We start from the raw sequence: 19,769 nt of genomic DNA, 5'->3' as shown, positions 1-19,769 counted from the left end.
TGTCCCATCATCCCATGGCACCCTCTGCTGCTCTTTCCACTCTCGTTTCAATAAGGTATGGTTAAGGGAACCACACAAGTGGAAGTAATTACTCTCTTTGAATCTTATAAGTTGCTGCATCTAAGGAGATCCACTTGGGTTTCACTTACTGGTTATAGGCTACGCTCACTCCCAGTATTCAGCACCAGTTCGACTTTCAATCTATGACCCTCTCTGCCTGGAGAAAACAATGATCTGGATCAAGAACTCCTCTTTAAGCAGTGACCATTGCATTGTGCATTTCAAGAAAGTAATGGCACCTCATGGAGGAGAAGAGGTCTTCTGAACAGTCCCCCAAAATGGAATCTTCTGATATTCTGCACACCAGCACTGATAGGGAGGTATATAGCAGTCTGGTGCATAGATGGTGGTTGAAATGGAAGTAAGAGTTGAGGCTCAAAAACAGATATTCTTCACAAGGTGCCAGTGGTCAAATCCCATCACCTGTATCCTCACTACATTGGCCTGCCAACACTCAACACATTAAATTTAAAATCCGTGTCTTCGCTTTTAAATCTTTCCATGGCTTCCACCTACCCGATCTCTACAAGCTCCAGCCCTCAATGCCTTCCTCCCAACACTCCAGTTCTCTAGCTTGTGCCTTCTGTGTATCCTCCAACTTCCTTCGTTAATCCTTCGGTGGAACAGCTTTCAGCTGCCTGAACCGCATATTCTGGAATTCCCTTCTTAAATCTTTCCACTCCCCTCTCTCTTCCTTCCAAAACCTTCAGTCACTCCTTCAAATTTCAACATTCTGGGCTCAAGATCCGTTTTCCTACCCAGGAAATGCTTTGGGCGTCTTCTGGCGCAGTGGGAAGCGTCTCTGCCTCAGCGCCAGGAGCTCTAGATTCAAGTCTCACTCCAGGACTTGACAGCAAGGGAAGGCCAAGCAGGTTGAGCAACAACCTGTAAGTGCTTCCAACATACACCAACACCAATGGCAGGTGGTAAGAGCAGGAGGGATCCCCTATCAGCCACGTGATGCAAAGGAAATTGGAGCTTCTGCCATCACTGGCTCAGTTGGCTGGGCGGCCGATGTGGGTCAGATTTGTGCCAACAGCACGTGGTTCGATCCCCATTTTGCCTGGGGTGGATCCTGGACCTGTGTCCTTGCCCTACCTGTGATGGAGGTCGCGATATTGTAGGTTGGACCTGCCTTCAGGCAGAGAACTGAAAAAGACAAAGAAATGCTTGGGACCCATGCTTTGCAGTAAAGGCACCACATAGCAGTTGGCATAGGCGTTTGGGTGGCTTGTTATCGATTGAAAATTCATCTGGACGTCTTTGGGGCGATCCGCAACTTGGACCACCAAACTGAGGTCAGCACAAGCCAGGCCAGTTTACGCCAAAGTGGTTCATCAGCCCAGTTTGGCCCACCCCAGCGCCAGGCTTTCCAAGAATGTAACTTACCAGCCAGACAATTACAGTATTGTGTCCCATCTGTGCTGCCGAGTGGAGTGCAGTCATCCCATCGTTGGCGCGGAGATGTGGATCGGCTCCGCATTCCTTCACAAGGTATTGGACAGCCTCCAGGTGACCTTCCTGGCTGGCCAAATATAGGGGAGTGGCACCATTTTTCATTTGTGTATTTACAACACTGAAAGGAGAAAAAGAAATGTCATTTTTAAAATTTCTTTGATACCATCATTGAAATGGAGGGGCAGAAGGAGGCCATTCAGCCCATTGTGTCATGCGGCACAGTTTCACATTAGAGTTTTAATCCCATTCCCTTCCATTTGCCCCCTAATTTAGAATTATGAAAATTTGAAGTCTTTATCTAATAATCTCTTAAATACTGCGATTAAATTAGTGGCAACAGCTACTTCTGTCCATTGCGTTCCACCACAGGGCAGCTCTGAGCTCATGAGATTCTGAAGCACTTACTGGGGGACAGTAGCTCAGGTGATTTCCCCATTGCCTTTAACTTTCACAGTGCCTTCCCAAGGTGGGCTGCAACTAAGGTTAAGGACCCCCAGCTATCCTTCAAAATAGGGGGCCACCGCACTCATTAGACACAAGTACCCCAGTGGAAGTTAGCTCAGTATTTACAAACCATATTGTAGTCCACACTCCCCAGGGGATGTCTGGAGTTCAGCTTAAACCCCTCAGCTGCTGATTTAAGAGGCTGGACTGCTATCACTGAACAAAAGGCCTGGATTTTCACACTGACAGAGAGCCTCCCCTTTGCACAAATGGCAGAGGAGGCTGAAATCCAGATGTCCCGCTCCCAAACACGGCACCTACCATTTTCACGCAAGGGCAGGAATGGGGCCGGAGTTGCACACGCCCGTTTCCCGGAGGCAGCTGTCCATATAAAACAGCAGCTGCTTCCAGTCCTATCTGATTTTTATTAGCCAGTTGTGGGAAACATGGCGTGTGCAGATTAGACCTGGTAGGAGCAGGTCTAAACTTTGTGAAGTCCTTTGGAGAGATGGGGTACCCTTTTGGAGAGGTAAGGTACCCCTTTGGATATGGTCCTAGGGTACCTTTGGGGGAGGTCAGGTGCCCTTTTGGAAGCAATAGGCTGCCCTTTGGGAGAAGTAAGGTGCACTTTGCGATTGTTAAAAGTGGAAATGAATGTGGGTAAAAAGTGTATAAACTTTTTATAGTAAGAAGTAAGAGTTTCTATAGATGTTTTAAAGAGAGAGATTTCCAGAAGGCATGTGATAAGGTGCCACATCAAAGCTTATTGCAGAAAATAAAAGCTGATGGTGTAGGGCGTAACACATTGGCATGGATAGAAGATTGGCTGGCTAACAGAAAACAGAGTAGGCATAAATGGGTCATTTTCTGGTTGGCAAGATGTAATGCGTGGTGTGCCACAGGGATCAGTGCTAGGACCACAACCTTTTATAATTTACATAAATGACTTGGATGAAGGGACTGAAGGCGTGGTTGCTAAATTTGCTGATGATGCAAATTTAGGTAGGAAAGTAAGTTTTGCAGAGGATATAAGGAGGCTACAAGATCTGGCAAATGGAATATATTGTGGGAAAATGTGAAATTGTCCGCTTTGGCAGGAAGAATAAAAAAGAAGCATATTATCTAAATGGTGAGAGTTTGCAGAGCTCTGAAATGCAGAGGGATCTGGTGTACTAGTGCATGAATCGCAAAAGGTTAGTATGCAAGTACAGCAATTAATTAGGAAAGCTAATAGAATGTTATTGTTTATTGTGAAGGGAATTGAATACAAAAGTAAAGCTTCAGTTGGTGAGAGTCTGGAGTCCTGTGTACAGTATTGGTCTCCTTATATAAAGATGGATGTAAATACATTGGAAGCAGTTCAGTGAAGGTTTACTAGACTAATACCTGGAATGGGTTGGTTGTCTCATGGGGAAAGGTTGGACAAGCTTGGCTTGTAACTGCTAGAGTTTAGAAGAGTAAGAGGCAACTTGATTGAAACATATAAGATCCTGAGGGATCTTGACAGGTGGATGTGGAGAGGATGTTTCCTCTTGTGGGAGAATCTAGAACTAGGGGTCACTGCTTAAAAATATGGGGTCACCCATTTAAGACACAGATGAGGAGAGTTTATTTTCTCTCAGGGGGCCATGAATCTTTGGAACTCTCTCCCCCAAAAGGCGGCGAAAGCAGAGTCTTTGGATATTTTTAAATCAGAGCTAGACAGATTCTTGATAAGCAAGAAGGTGAAAGGTTATCAGGGTTAGGTGGGAATTTGGAGTTGAGGTTACATTCAGATCAGCAATGATCTTATTGAATGGTGCAGTACGTTCAAGGGGCTGAGTAGCCTACTCCTGCTCCTAATTCATATGTTTGTATGTATGTTTGTATGTTCATATAACTCATTGGAACTGTCAGGAAAGCTGTCAAAAGCAACTCTCAACCTGTCAAGGCATTTATAACTGCTGCCCTTTAGATCTTTGAGAAAATTGTGTAATATGTTAAAAAATATGATTGTTTGCTATTTCACTCCATCTATTGACATATGCCTAAATGTTGTTATAATTGGATTAATGCTGTATAACTGATTTCACATCCTTCTGTTATTACAGTGTGGTGCCTGCCATTTCACAGTTTGATTGGCAGCTACAAGTGCTTAGAGTCTTTGAAGTGGGACTATGAGTTGCAATGCTTGGTTTTATCAGGGATTAAACATTTGAATGAAATGTTGGCTTTTACAAGGAACCAACCACGTGAATGAAATGTTTGCTTTTATATCGGATTATGTAATCGAAGGAATGTAAATGTAGTGAATGGTTTTTTTTATGAATGAGAAATTTTTTTAAAAAATAATGTCTACAATAGACACTTAGAGCAGAGTTTTTAGGTCAGTGTGTGGGCAATCGGTGAGCCTGGGAGTGGCCGGGAAATGGACCGGTGACCGCAAAATGAGTAGCGCTGCCTGGGTTGGGGGCGGGATGAGACCGAGCGCTGAAGACAGCGCCAGTGCGGAGGCGAACTCACAGAAAGCAGCTCCCTGAAGGCAGAGAGCTGCCTCAGGGAGCTAAAGACTTCAAAAATATCAAATAAAGATTTTTAAAACTGGCAACAAAAAAAAAAACTGTCCACGCAACACAAGCAGACACCTGAGCATGGACATTATAAAAATTCTGGGCATAATTTTTGATATTTTTTTATTCAGTAATGGAAACCTCATCCCGCCCTTAGATGAGGTTTCCTGAAATATGCAAAGGCCTCCTGGCCGACTCGCCCACCCGCCAACTGTAATATTGGATGGGCAGCGAAAAATCCCAGTTAACTGCGTCATTAATGGACTTAGTAGCCCTCTTAATTGTTGGCAGGCGAGCTTCCCAGTTTAGCCAACCGAAATATCACGCAAGTGTGCGATGACGTTGGGATGCATGCCTGATGTCATCACACGCTATTTTACGCTCAAGCCGATTGGGCACGCGCCCACCTGCTCAGCAAAAGATTCTGGACTTGGAACTTTGATTAATTCAGCCTAGGTCCTGAGGTTTGCCCATGGTGGATAGTGGGTGAGATGGCATGAGGGTGTAAGGGCAAAGGTGGTACATGATGGGCTGGGGAGAATCCACTGGGGAAGGAGAGCACTGCTCATGTAGGGAGGAGAACATTAAGGAACCATAAGATGGAGCTAGCCAGTCAGCTCCTCCGGCAAAACCACTTGGAGGGGAGCGTGTGTCAGGGAGCAGCCTGAAAGGGAATTTCTCCAATTTGGCTCCCTGGTCTCACCTCCAAACCTGTATCCGCATGAGCAGGAAAATTCAGCCGTCGGTGTCTCTCAGCTACCTCTAGTTGTCATGTTTTATACATGCCAGAGGCAGACTATGAGGAGACATTTTGAGGTACATTCACGAGGTTTCACTGTAGACCATTGCTTGCAGAGCTCTGACTAAGGGGAAGTTAGATACGTACAGGACAAAATGGAGACAAACTAAATCAGGGGAGGGGCTGATGTTATGACTTTTGAACGTTCTTGTTTCATTTGCTGCCATAATAAATTTACTTGATTAACTGATGTCTCCACTCGAGAACTCCAGGAACAAAATCAGATCCCATCATAGCGTCATTATAGGGAAAACGCAGCTTCGGATGGGTCATTGTGAGGGTTTCGGCTGACCCTGCAGAATCTCACTAGCAGTCACACTTCTGGAGCAGTAGTGTTGTAGCACTTAACCATGCAGAGAATGAAATAAAATTACATAGAATTTACAACACAGGAACAGGCCACTCAGCCCAACGTTATTTTTTAAATTAATTAATTAATGGGATGTGGGATTTGCTCATAAGGCCAGTGTTTTTGACCATTTCTACTTCCCCATGAGAAGATGGTGGTGAGCTGCCTTCTCAAGATGCTGTAGTCCTTGTGGTGAAGGTGCCACTGAGTCAGGAGTGGTGATGAAGGAGCAGTGAAATACATCCAAGTCAGGATGGTGTGGTGACCCAGGGGTGACGGTGTTCCTACACACCCAATGCCCTTGTCCTTCAAGGTCCTTGTCCCTGTCCAACTGATTTAAGTTGGTGTTTATGCTTCACACAAACTCATATCAGCCTATAAGCATAACCTTCTATTCCTTTCTGCCTCATATCTTTATCTAGCTTTCCCTTTTATGCATCTATGCTATTTGCCTCAGTTCCTCCATGCTCCACAACCTAAGCAGTCTCTGGGTAAAGGAGTTGCTCTGGATTAACCTGTCTCTTTCCCATGACGTTATTTAATTACTGAAGGGACATGTTCAATGTTGACTATAGCATTCATGGTGATATTTACACACCACATATCTGTTACAATGACCTCCAACTGAGACTCAGTATTAACCAAGCGCTCAGCACCTATGACTCAGAGAAACTTTAATCTTCTTACACATTGCAACTGACAAATTCTCAGCTGTAGACGAAGAACATTCCAGATGGCCTGGATTAGAGAAATTCTTTGAGCTGCTGCCATACCAGGTAAAGCAAATCCTTAAAATCACCAGTGTTCAGGTGCTTGCTCCCAACAGGCACTGTCTACATGGAGACTCCATGTAATTCTCCAATAGTCATTCATTGTTTCAGAGAAAAGGAATATTTAACACTGTAGCGAGAAATCCTGCTGAGCATATACTTAAACCAGGAGCATGAGAAAAGAATATGAGTAGAAAAGCCAGTCTCTAAACTCTCTGTTTTATATATTCACTCATGTTGAATGTACATGGCTTTCACATCAACAGGAAGTGCTTTTTCCTTTATACCAAGAGTCAGTGTCCAACCAACTCCAGCACAGAGTGCAATGAGATTCCCTGGAGGAAAGGCTCACACTCTGGAGTCCAGGTGGACCCGAACTTCAGGCTCACACTATAAACCTGTGGTGTCAGTGTGAAGCAAAACTGCATTGCACACATGCCATAGCTGTTGGCTTAAGGACATTTTGAAAATGTTTAAAGAGATTGGAAGTGGCATTTCATTTACATACTTAGGTTCCCTACGGAAAGTGCGGTTTCAATGACATGGTTAACAGGAAGGTTCCACAAAAGCTGGGGGTTTCTTTCCGCCAGGTTACTGCCCAGGCAGCGATGGTGAAAATTACCCCCTGGTTATTGTCACTGATGAGAGCAGAAAACTGGTGCGAAGAATATATTAAAGAAGCCGCCTTTGATGGTATGCATGGATCGATTCCACACCAGCTAGTGCATGAACAACTAAGTTTTTGTGTGAGTATAACATGCTTTTTGATGAGCTCCAAAAGCAGCATTGACAGAACTCTGTTTTATATCATAATGTGGTCAATGTAATAGAAATATAATTATGAGGTTAATGAAGCCTCTGTACTTAACCATCATCATCTGTGAAGATACCTGAAGGTCCACAAGTAAAAAGACTCAATCCTACAATTCACCAGGCTACTTACTATAGAACATGCAAACACGAACATTCAAAATAAAAACACAATCGGCTGAATGTTTTAGCAGGTAGAGCATTAGTTATCATGCCTTCTGATAATGAGCACAAACAGTTCAATAATTCAAGGCAGTAATGGAAATCTGTTGCACTCTGAAACTGTGTCTTATTGTGAAGGAGCATCGACCCCTATATTGGCCCCGAGCAAGCAAAGCAGCAGTGAAGAGGTTTCATCTTTCAGAATAAAGGACTCAAAAACATACATTGTATTCTCTCCCTTGTGAAATAAGCTATATATAACTGAACACTGAGCCACCTGTAACCACACTGTTTGAACATTTGATGCTGTCTCTTGATGACCAATCACAAACAACACTGAATGTTCAATTAATTACAGCATTAAGTCTTTAATTAGGTTCAGCCATAAATTTATCAATCAGTAATATACATTAATTGATCAATTTGTTCAAAGAAATGAATGACAGGTTAGCTGCATCGCCAATTGGTCAGTCGGTGACAGACACTGATTGGTCAATTAATAGTGTGCACTAATTGGACAGCCTGTAAAAGATAATGGGAGGAATTTTATGGACCCATCATAGTGGGGATAGGGGCAGGACTGTAAAATGCGGCTATCCATTCAAACGTCTATTGACTTTGGCTGGACCGTAAAATCCCACCGGCAATAAAATTCTGCCCAATGAATGGCTGGTCAGTGTTGTAACTGATTGATGATGGACACTAATTGATCAGTCGGCACCAGCACTGAACAGTCAGGCTCAGTGACAGTACTTTATCCCCTGTCAATGATGGCACTGAATAGTCAATCGTGTTTGAGCACTGAATGATTAATCAGTCAGTGAGTGTGATGAAATATGGCTCAATTCACTGAATTATTTACAATGTTTCTTTAGTTATTAGTTTATGCTGCGTTTAATATATAATAAAATCAAATGGACTGATGTGGATTAGCGTGATTCACAGCAGATTCGGTTACTACAGGTAGTGTAAGTGCTCAGGAGTTAGCACAGGAATAAAAATAGAAAAAAGAAGTGAGGAGAGAAGGCAGTAATGTTATATTCCTCTCTGTTTAGTCTACATAGCTGTTAAAGGAAAATTCTTGTGTCAAGTTATATGTAAATAAATGAACCTGGTGACGAATTGCTACTCTATTATCAGCCACTTATAATTCTACTTACAATACTGCTTTGTTTACATAGAATTACATAGAATGTACTGCATGGAAACAGGCCATTCAGCCCCACAGGTCTATGCAGGGTTTATGCTCCACATGAGCTTCCTCCCAACACTCTTTGCTTAACCCTATCGACATATTCTTCTAGTCCTTCTCCTCTATGTGCTTATCTAGTTTTTCCTTTAATGTGCCTATGCTCAACAACTCCATGTGGTAGTGTGTTCCACCTGTGTGTAAAGAATTTACCCAGCATTCCTTTTTGGATTTATTAGTGACTGTCATACTTACGGCCCCTAGTTTTGGACTCACCCCCCCCCCCACCACGAGAAGGACTATTTTGACTACATCTACCTTATCGAATAACTTTATAATTTTAAAGACCTCGACCAGGTCACCTTTCAATCCTCTCTGCTCTAGAGAAAAGAACTCCCAGCCTGTTCACTTGTTCATGAGAAATACCCTTTCAGTTCTGACATCAACCTTGGGATGTTTTATTATGCAAACTGACCTTTATAAACGTACTAATTGCTGTTGTCGTTGTAAATCTATTGCCATAACAACTGAACTGAAGCTCACATCATTCAAAAATTTGGGGATATTTATGAAGTGAAGGAACTTCCTGGCACCTCTGTCCCTGTCCGAATTTTCAGCTCCAGGGTCAGTGAAGGATCCATTAAGCCAGGCTATAAAATTGCTGCGACATGTAGACCTGGAAAATTGATCCTGGAATGTCTGACCAGTTACCAGGCCCTGGGCTGACCTGACGTTAATCCCTTCAATGAGAATCCACATAAGTAAAAACACCCACAGATTCTGGTTTCATCCTCCAGGAGGGCCAGGCAAACGTTGTGAAAAGAATGAGTTGGATTCCTGTTTGGGACTGTAGAGAGGGACCGAACGGGCAGCAGAATGAATCAAAGTGTACAGTAGCCCTGAAGATTGGAGCACCAGGCAAGAAAGGTGTTATTCAGACTCTCTGAACTAAATACCCAACAATGTCTTTACAATATGGCTGTCAAATCCTGTATAATGCGAACTTGCAACCGTAAAGGCTTGTGTATCAAGAATGAAGTTCTATTCTATCCTTATGGACAGAGATTCCGTTGTACATTGAGATCATCTGGGCATAAGCAGGCGAATGTTTCCCATGATTGGAACGTCTTGTTGGTATCAGCTATACAGTTCTATCATGTTGGGATCCAGTTCTACCAGCTATACAGTTCTATCATTTTGGGACCCAGTTCTATCAGCTATAGAGCTCTATCATGTTGGGATCTAGTTCTATCAGCTATACAGTTCTATCATGATGGGATCCAGTTCTATCAGCTATACAGTTCTATCATGATGGGATCCAGCTCTATCAGCTATACAGTTCTATCATGTTGGGACCCAGTCTATCAGCTATACAGTTCTATCATGTTTGGACCCAGTTCTATCAGCTATACAGTTCTATCATGTTGGGATCCAGTTCTATCAGCGATACAGTTCTATCATGTTGGGATCCAGTTCTATCAGCGATACAGTTCTATCATGTTGGGACCCAGTCTATCTGCTATACAGTTCTATCATGTTTGGACCCAGTTCTATCAGCTATACAGTTCTATCAGCGATACAGTTCTATCATGTTGGGATCCAGTTCTATCAGCGATACAGTTCTATCATGTTGGGACCCAGTCTATCTGCTATACAGTTCTATCATGTTTGGACCCAGTTCTATCAGCTGTACAGTTCTATCATGTTGGGATCCAGTTCTATCAGTGCCAGTCCATCTCTGGCCAGATGGTGAACGTCAAGAGAATGTTGAATTCTGGGGATCATCGAGAGAAGAAAAAAGTACTTGCATTTGTACAGCACCTTTCACATCCAAAGTGCTTCATAGCCAACAAATTACTTTTGAAGTGCAGTCACTGTTGTAAAATAAGGAAACACGGCAGCTAAATTACACACAGCAAGATCCCACAAACAGCAAATGAGATCTGAGTATATAATCTTTTTCACTGGCATTGGCTCAGGGGTGAATGTTGGCCAGATTGCCAGGAGAACTCTGCTTTTTTTTCAAACATTGAGCTTTGAACAGGGAGATAGGCAAAAAGTTAGCACCACTGGCAATGCAGCATTCCTTCAGCACTGTATGAAGTATCAGACAGATTAGATGTTTCAGTCATGAGAAGGATTTTGAGCCCACAAGCTTCTCTCAGCCAAGGTGAATCTTAGGCGATACTTTACAAAATGTTCACAGGAACAGCAGTCCAGGACAGGAACACTGAGTAACCTTTTCTCATGCTCTTCCAACTGTCGGCTAACAACTCTAGTAGTCGAATCTGGGACCTTCATAGTCTGCTTGGTTTAGGTTCATATTGGGTGGTGTACTTCAAAGTTTTAAATGCTATTGACCTTCTCAGTGCTGCCCCCTGCCATTAAGTTAAAGGGTATAATGAAAAGGATTGACCACAGAACTGCACCTGCTCCCTCTGAACATTTATAGAGTCAGACAATTAAACAGCTCTGGCCATTTGGCCCATTGTGCATGCGCTGGAGATTAGAAAGAGTGATCCAATTAGTCACACTCCCCTGCCCTTTCGCCACAGCCCTCCATTTTTGTTCTTCCTTAAATATTTATCCAATTCTCCTTTGGAAGTTATTACTAAATCTACTTCTACCATCCTTTCAGGCTGTGCATTCCAAATCATAACAACCCACTGTGGAAAATATTTCTCTGTCTAAAAACTATATTTCTGTGTAAAAATTGTTTTTTTTGCCAATTACCTTAAATCTATGTTCTCTGCCTACCAACCTTTCTGCCATTGGAAATAGTTGATCATCATCCATTCTAACCAAACCCCTCATAATTTTGAACTCCTTTATTAAAACTCTCATAACCTTCTCTGCTCTAAGGAGAACAACCCCAGCTTCTCTAGTATCTCCACATTAACTGAAGTTCCTCATCCCCCATGCCATTCTAGTAAATCACCTCTGTGCTCTCTCCAACGCCTTGACATCCTTCCTAAAGTACAGTGCCCAGAACTGACCAATACTCCAGCTGAGGCCTAACCAGTGACTTTATAAAGGTTCAGTATAATTTCATTTGCTTTTGTATTCTATGCCTCTATATATGAAGCTGTAAACCTGCTCTGCTTTTAAATAGCAAACTTATAGACATTTACAGACTCACCCTCATGAACAGGCCAATTCCCTGCGGTGAGTTTGAAGCTTGTTACTATGCTGCAGCAGGCCCAGTATCTTACGTTGCTACCTGCTGTGCTAATTCAAAGTTGGGGGGGGACGCGGTGTGTGTATGTGGTGGGGGGTGGTGCGAGGGGTGGTGGGGGTGCTGTGGAAATGCCATACTGTCTCAGTACCCACAGGAATACTCATTATGACTGGTAGATTACCCTGGAGGCAGAATTTTCTGGCTGACATGCGGGCAGCGGAGCCCACACATCAGCGCTGAAAATGTCACATGCTGAAGTCGCGCGAGCGATATGGAGGTGGGCGGGCGCACTCTGAAAGGTCTTGTTAAGGCCCTTGACTCGGCAATTGAAGCCGATTTTGAGCGGCCCGTGCGATCTTTGGCTCCGCGCACGGGCCCAACGGGCAGGCGGGTAACTGATTTTTTAACAAACCTCATCCACGGGTGTGATTCGTGGACTCAGAAGGGTTGTTCATGTTTTTTCTGAAGTATTTAATGCTGAAAGTGTTTTAAACTTGCCTGTGTGATCGGTAGCAGTTCAGATTGATTTCCAGCAGCTTTCTCTGTATTTTAAGCTTCAGCTCAGCAGTCTGCAGACAGTAATCTTTCTCGGGCCTGCAGCTTTCCGGAGGCCTCCATTTAGCCTGGGGATATGTGTTCTGACACCTCCACTGGAGGCAGCTCCTCTGAGGAGGAAGGGAGGGATAGAATAAGGAGGAGGCCAAAAGTGGACAATCAGCCTCCGGGGGAGCCACCTTTGGGAGGACAGGCGCAGGCACAAGGGGCGCAGGGCCAAGAGGTTGTCCAAGGTGGAAGGGGCTGCAGAAGACGCCACTATCCTGCTGCCAGGGTATACAGGCGGTGAAGCAGCTACCTTAATATGTCTGAGGTGCTGTGCCGAAGGAGGCTCCGTCTCTCAGGGGAGACAGTCAACTATATCTGTCAGATGATTGAGCCTGAGATCTCCCCTAACTGTGTGGGTGGACACCCCATGCCAGCAGCTCTGAAGGTCACAGTTGCCCTCCATTTCTATGCTTCTGGCTCCTTCCAGGGCTCAGTGGATGATCTTTGCGGTGTCTCCCAATCAGCTGTCCACACTTGTGTCAAGCAGGTCACAGACGCTCTGTTCAGATGGGCATTGACTTTCGTCCACTTCCGCTGCAACCAGGCAAGTCAGATACAGCAAGCCAGAGGCTCACAGGATGAGGAAGCACAGGGTGATGATGAGGGGCAGCACGCCAACCCCCTGCTACACCAGGGAGGCAGGGACACCCGGGACACTTTAATCCAACAAGCCTTCAGCTAGCTCCACACACATGGATCTGCAGGACCAGCATTGCCTGGCACTTCCACATGTGGCACTTAGTCGTTACATCTGCCACCTCATCAGCTGCAACTAATGCCTTAGTACAAAAACACCAATGTCCACTCCAACACTCATGAGATGTCTGTGAAACATACAAAGGCAGCACAAAGGAAATCCCCTCAGCCATGGTCAGAAAAGTGGACATTATTCCCACCAAAATAAACCACAAACGTCACTCAGATGTACATAATGATATATTTCCTAATCTTGGGCCAACACAAAATCACCAGTGACAAACCCTTGGGGTGCCTAACTTGCCTTATGCTTACATTTGCGGGTGCTATGTCTAGGTGCTGCCCCATCGCTCGGAGTGGCTTGTGAGACAGCCTGCTGACCCTCCTGTCCTGTTGGCCTCGATGACCTTGGCAGCCGTCCTCTGGCCCTTGGAGCCTGTGATGGCCCCGTCTGGGAGGGAGTGGTCAGTTCCAGAACTGGCACCTCCCCAGTTGTCGCAGCCTCAACGGATGCAACGGTCACTGGCAGAGGGGCGGAGGAGCTGCTGCCCTCATCCGGAGCACCCTGAGAGGAGCTCGCAGCGACGACAGGCAGCTGCTGCGCCAACATGAGGTCACACTGGACCTCCCTGCTCACTGCAGATGGATGGGCACTGAGCAGCGACACTGGTGCCCAGAACATCTCCCACATTGTGAATGACCACCTGTGACCATCAGCGCTGTGAGGGCCTGCAGGTCAGAGCGTAACCCAATCAGAAGATTCTCAATCCAACTGAAGCCCCTCTCCATGAGAGTCGCCAATCTCTCAACGGAGGAAGCCTGAAGCTCTGTCCTGAGGTTCATGCCTTCACAGACACTCTGCCTGGATTCCTCCACCACAGAGACCAAGTGAAGCACACCCTCATGCAACCCTGCCAGATGCTCCCGCACACCCTGCTGATTGTCCTGCAGCTGCTGCATGGCTGACATCTCCAGAGGCACATCATCACTGCTGGACTCAGCATGTGCCTGGTCCCCTGCAGTCCTCCGGCTGCTGGCGCCATCGGCACTCTCAGTCCGTGCCATCTCCTCCAGCGATTGTGAAGTGCCCTCTCCACTGTGGCCCGGGACACTAGCCGACGTCATAATCCCCACCGAAGTGTTTGTCACTGCGCTGGTGTCTGGCTGGCTGAAAGGATGTGACGCAAATTGCAAGCCTTGGCCCTCAGGTGTGGAGGGAGGGCTCTGGACGTGTTGGGGATGGCCATGCGGTGGTGATGCTGAAATTAACAACAAGGACAGTGCATCAGTTAGTGTTCAGTCAGTAACACCTTCCATCCTTTTCCCCCCACCCCAGCCTCATAAGTTGCTCACCCTTCAAGAGCCTAAGGAGATGAACATTGGTGGGGTGGTAAGTAGTCAAGAGGAGGCCCAAACATTACACGCACATACAGACAGGCTGGTCAGACGGCCTAAGGAATGCCACATAGAATGTTCTGTAGATAACTGTTCGGTTAAGCACTTGGGCAAGACAAGCAAGGTAGGGGAATACATGAGTAATGGTAGGACCGTGAGAAGTCACAATAATTACAGGGACCTTGCTGGGCAGACCCGTTAAGGTAGCAGAACAAGAACATAAAGCGTTTAACAAGGTCGAAGCAGACTTGCCTTTATTAGCCAAGGAATAGAATGTAGGAAAAGGGAGGTCATGTTGCAAGTGCAGAAAACGCTGTCGAGGCCACATCTACACTTCTGCGTTCAGTTGTGACCTGCGCTTCTTGGGAGGGATGACATTGGAGTGGGGAGAGTGCAGAGGTTCCTAACTCGGATGCATGCTGGCCTGGAGAGTTGGAGTGATACACTTGTGACTTGCCGTGGAGCACAGGAGATTGACAGGTCACATTATTGACCTTCATACTGTTATGAGGGGCATAGAACGGTGGACAGAAGGCAACATTTTCCCTTGGCGCAGGGATGACTAATATGGTGGCATTTATTTAAGTTGAGTGCCATGAGGTTGACAGGTGAGGTGCTGAGGGACTTTTGGACAGAGTAATGCGGGGCGCACTGGCTGAAAGGGTGATGGAGGTACAAACCCTCCTAAGATGCTATAAATCTTTGGATGTGCAGCAGCCATGCCATGGCATGTTAGGCCATGGGGATAGTGGTCACTATTGGGATAAGGTGACTTTGGAAGGTGCTAGAGACACACATCCTCAAGGGGCCGAGGGACCTTTGTGTATGACCCACGTCTGTCTCAGTCTGTGAATGAGCAGTGTTGCTGCATTAACGATTGCAGCACCCATCAGTGCTTTGGATGGTGGGAAGACAGAGTGAATGGGACTGTGGGCCTCAAATACCTGGCCACTGGACCCCAGCCTCACTGACACCTGCCGCTCTGGCTGCCTGCCTTCTCCCCAGCTCCACGGCCTGCTCCTCATGCATGGTGAGGTGCTGCAGCACAGTGTGCCCACCACCAGTCCTCTGATGCTCCTGGATATTGCTCTCAGTTTTTGCCTGCAGAACATAGAAGAGCATTTATTGGGGCTGATCGCTCATGTACTCTGCATGCGCACGCCGCACCCCAACCACAGTGGCCCATCTGAGGCCTCCAGCAGCTCCTGTCCACACTACTGGTGATCAGCCACCAGAAGATAGTACGGCTGCTCCCAACCCCCTCCCCCAACGGCCATCTTGGACACATTCGGCGTCCATCACTTTGAATAACACACGGGCCTTAGCGCCCATGGCAAGGAGGTGCAACTAGGTGTGGTGCCGAGGCCAGCAGATTGCTCTTGGCCATGACACCTTGAGGCTCCCCTTCCACCATCTCATCGCCATCAATAAGACATGTGTTGGAGTTCTGAGTATGTGTCTGGCTGCCTCCCCTGCAGGTTGCCCCCAGACTACTCTAATGCGACAAACATCAGCATATGCTGCAGGGAGAACCCATCTTCTCCTCAACCGCTAAGGCTGATGTAAGCATGTTCACCATCTATTTGCCCACCCAGCGTGCGCCAAATTCCCAATGCAGTAACAGCACTAAGACGGAGGTGGCGGGGGGGGGCTCAAAGGCTAAGGCTACCTTCTGGGTAAAATGGCCAAGGCTGACATGGTACTCACCCTTCCAGAGCACAGCAAATCATTGAAGCGCTTGCGGCACTGGGTCCCTGTGCGCCACACAGCGTCCTGAGAGCTAACAGCCTCGGCCACCTCATGCCACACCTGCCTGGTGACGTGGGGGGCCCTCGTCCTCCCATCCTCCGGAAACAAGACCTCCCGATGGTTGGACACCTCTCGGAGGAGGACAGCAAGGCAGGCTTCGGAGAACCGAGGGGCAGTGTGGCTCCCTGCTGGCCTACCCTGCAGCCTGCCCCGCTCCTCCTCCTCCTCCTCCTCCTCCTCTGCCTTCAAAGCTTGTGCTGCCCTATGAGTGGCCATGGTGAACAGCCTCAAGGACGCTGCCTGGCCGCTCTTTATACAGACTGCCGGTTTCCCATTGGAACAGGCAGTCTGAACACGCCTGCCGCCGATTCAATTTTCCCGACGTACACGGGAGTCGCTGGCCCGCCCGCGCAAAATGGCGGCACGGCCTGTTTCAGCGGCAGCAATTGGCCTCCTGCCCGTCAAGTGCAAAATTCAGCCCTGGGTGTCAAACACTTGAGTCCACAATTGCACTTCTAACTTGCAGAAGGTTCGCTGCACATTGCAAACGATAGTTGTTACTTTAAAACAAAGGTATATTCATCATTACCATAGGAGTGCTAGCCTGGCTAACTGGGGAGACAAATATTTTTGGAAATGTGTTTTTGTGTTTATCTGCAAGAATGCAAAATACTTTGCTATTTTAAGCAACTTAGTTTCAGCACCAAACACACATGCATAGCAAAGCTTCGATGGTCCAACAACTTGGCAAGATCTCAAGCTCTGTAGAGCACTCCCGACTGCACCAGTACAATATGTCTATTTCCCAAACTATCGTCTTTACAGTCTCTCAGAGTCAGAATGCCAATCTATCCCAGGTAGGGCAGAAATGCCCTTCTCTCCCCAGGTTTCCCCTCTTCTCACCAGAAAGCACTGACTCTCACTGATCTTCTTGTGAAAACCTGGATGGTGAGTGTTGGCAGAATGATTCAGTTCTGGAGACAAAGAGGAGGGCAGCCAGGTGTAATGCAGAGGGGAGCAGCCAGGTGTAATGCAGAGGGGAGCAGCCAGGTGTAATGCACAGGGGTGCAGCCAGGAGTAATGCACAGGAGAGCAGCCAAGAGTAATGCAGACGGGAGCAGCCAGGTGTAATGCAGAGGGGAGCAGCCAGGAGGGGGCAGAGGGGAGCAGCCAGGTGTAATGCAGAGGGGAGCAACCAGGAGAGGGCAGAGGGGTGCAGCCAGGTGTAATGCACAGGGGTGCAGCCAGGAGGGGGCAGAGGGGTGCCGCCAGGTGTAATGCACAGGGGTGCAGCCAGGAGTAATGCACAGGAGAGCAGCCAGGTGTAATGCAGAGGGGAGCAGCCAGGAGGGGACAGAGGGGAGCAGCCAGGTGTAATGCAGAGGGGTGCAGCCAGGTGTAATGCACAGGGGAGCAGCCAGGTATAATGTAGAGGGGTGCAGCCAGGAGTAATGCACAGGAGAGCAGCCAGGTGTAATGCAGAGAGGAGCAGCCAGGAGGGGGGCAGAGGGGAGCAGCCAGGTATAATGCAGAGGGGAGCAGCCAGGTGTAATGCGCAGGGGAGCAGCCAGGAGGGGGGCAGAGGGGAGCAGCCAGGTATAATGCAGAGGGGTACAGCCAGGAGTAATGTAGAGGGGTACAGCCAGGAGTAATGTAGAGGGGAGCAGCCAGGTATAATGCAGAGGGGTGCAGCCAGGAGTAATGCACAGGAGAGCAGCCAGGTATAATGCAGAGGGGAGCAGCCAGGAGTAATGCAGAGGGGTACAGCCAGGAGTAATGTAGAGGGGAGCAGCCAGGTATAATGCAGAGGGGTGCAGCCAGGAGTAATGCACAGGAGAGCAGCCAGGTATAATGCAGAGGGGTGCAGCCAGGAGTAATGTAGAGGGGAGCAGCCAGGTGTAATGCAGAGGGGAGCAGCCAGGAGTAATGCAGAGGGGAGCAGCCAGGAGGGGGGGCAGAGGGGAGCAGCCAGGAGGGGGGGGGCAGAGGGGAGCAGCCAGGTGTAATGCAGAGAGGACCAACCAGGAGTAATGCAGAGGGGAGCAGCCAGGAGTGGGGCTAAGGATGGGGGAGGGGCAAAGGCGGGAATGGTGCTAAGTGGAGGAGCTGGGAATGATGTTTCGGTGGGGAGTTGGCAGCTAATCCAATTTCTATGCATTAAGGTACACAAGTTGCCCTGAAAATGGCGACTGTGCATTAAGTGCAGAGGTTTGGCATGTATTTAGACAGTCCAGTGAGGCAGCCTGTGACAGGGCTGTATTATTCCAAAATCCTTTCTGTAGGCATCCACTTCATAATGCAGAAAATGCAGGCATATTCTGAACTGCATGGTAAACCAAATCCTTTTGGAGATTTTCGAAACCTGGGATGGAGCTAGAAGTTGCCAATGGAACTTGTTTACTTTTGTTTTATGAGCCCTGTGCAAGTTTGGGCTGTAAAACATCCTGTCCCATTAAATTGACAGCATTTATTGTGTGAATGTTGCATTCAGAACAGATAATGTCCAAATCACTCATAGAATTAAACAGCAACTGTAGAATGGTGATATTCTTTATCCATTCTTGTTGGATTTGGTGTTTTCAAACAGTTTGCTGTTGTACCAGTCATGGTAGTTTTGTTCTCCTCTTTATGACGATGATTAATTCCTTCTACAGATTCAGATAAGGCTGAACACAGTAGAATCATTGCTACTTAAATGTTATCAATAGAAGCAGAGGTGTCAACATATTGGATAGAGAAACCGTTAATCTGGTGCATTAGCATCTGCCAGCCTTTGAATATTCAATTGACCCTTGAACGCTACGGGCAGAATGAAAGAACTTGTATTGATAGAGGGCCTTTCATGTCCTTAGTGCTCCAAAGTGCTTCAGAGCCAATTAATTACCCTTTAAAATCCTGTCACTTTTATGTAGACGAGCACAGCATCTACTTTGCTGTCCGCTAGGTCCTACAAGCAGCAAAGAGATGGAAGACCTGTTCACCTGTTTTTTTGCCGGTACTGTTTGAAGGAGAATTGTTGACCAAGACAGCTGGGAAGCTTGCTATTCTTCTTCGCAAGAAGGTACCACAGGATCTCTCATGCCCACGAACAAACAGATGAAACCTTGATTTCAATGGGCAGGAATTTACTGATGTCCAGGTGGCAGGAACAGAGGGGCGGGGGTTGGATGAAGTGGGTGGAGATGGTTGGGGGGGGTGGGGGGGTGGCGGGGGTGGGGGTGGGGGTGCGGGTGGAGTGATGAAATAACGTGGAGCCAGGTCAGCTTGGCTCTCTGGTGCAGTCCTGTCACCGGGAAGCTATCCGAGCCTTCAAGAAAGTGGCAGCTGATTTGCATACTTTAAGGTGCTACTACGGGCCATTGTTTGGAGCTACTGGAATTTTACCAATGGCGGGCTGAATCACACCCCTCCTCCTCCCCCCCACCTCACACCACGTCCGCTGGGTAGGAGGCTGCAAGCTTAATGGAGGTGGGCTTCCCTGTAGAGGCTGGGGACCCATTGGAACCAGGGTCTCCAATGGCATGAAAAGGGTACCGCAGGCAAGAATGGCAGCCTGCG

General features: G+C 47.2%; 1 protein-coding gene across 2 annotated transcripts in view; it reads right to left on the bottom strand.

Annotated features, from left to right (window-relative positions):
- The window catches only part of espn (espin), a 165,142-nt gene that overhangs the window by 112,607 nt on the left and 32,766 nt on the right, over positions 1 to 19,769 (bottom strand). For both annotated transcript variants that reach the window (XM_041205824.1, XM_041205825.1), the window contains exon 3: positions 1,450 to 1,636. In XM_041205824.1, the coding sequence (XP_041061758.1) occupies positions 1,450 to 1,636 (187 nt within the window). The remainder of the gene's footprint in view (positions 1 to 1,449; positions 1,637 to 19,769) is intronic.

The sequence above is a fragment of the Carcharodon carcharias genome, chromosome 15 (genome assembly GCF_017639515.1).
Source record: "Carcharodon carcharias isolate sCarCar2 chromosome 15, sCarCar2.pri, whole genome shotgun sequence".
Lineage (NCBI taxonomy): Eukaryota > Metazoa > Chordata > Chondrichthyes > Lamniformes > Lamnidae > Carcharodon > Carcharodon carcharias.
This window is presented reverse-complemented; position numbering and strand designations above follow the sequence as displayed.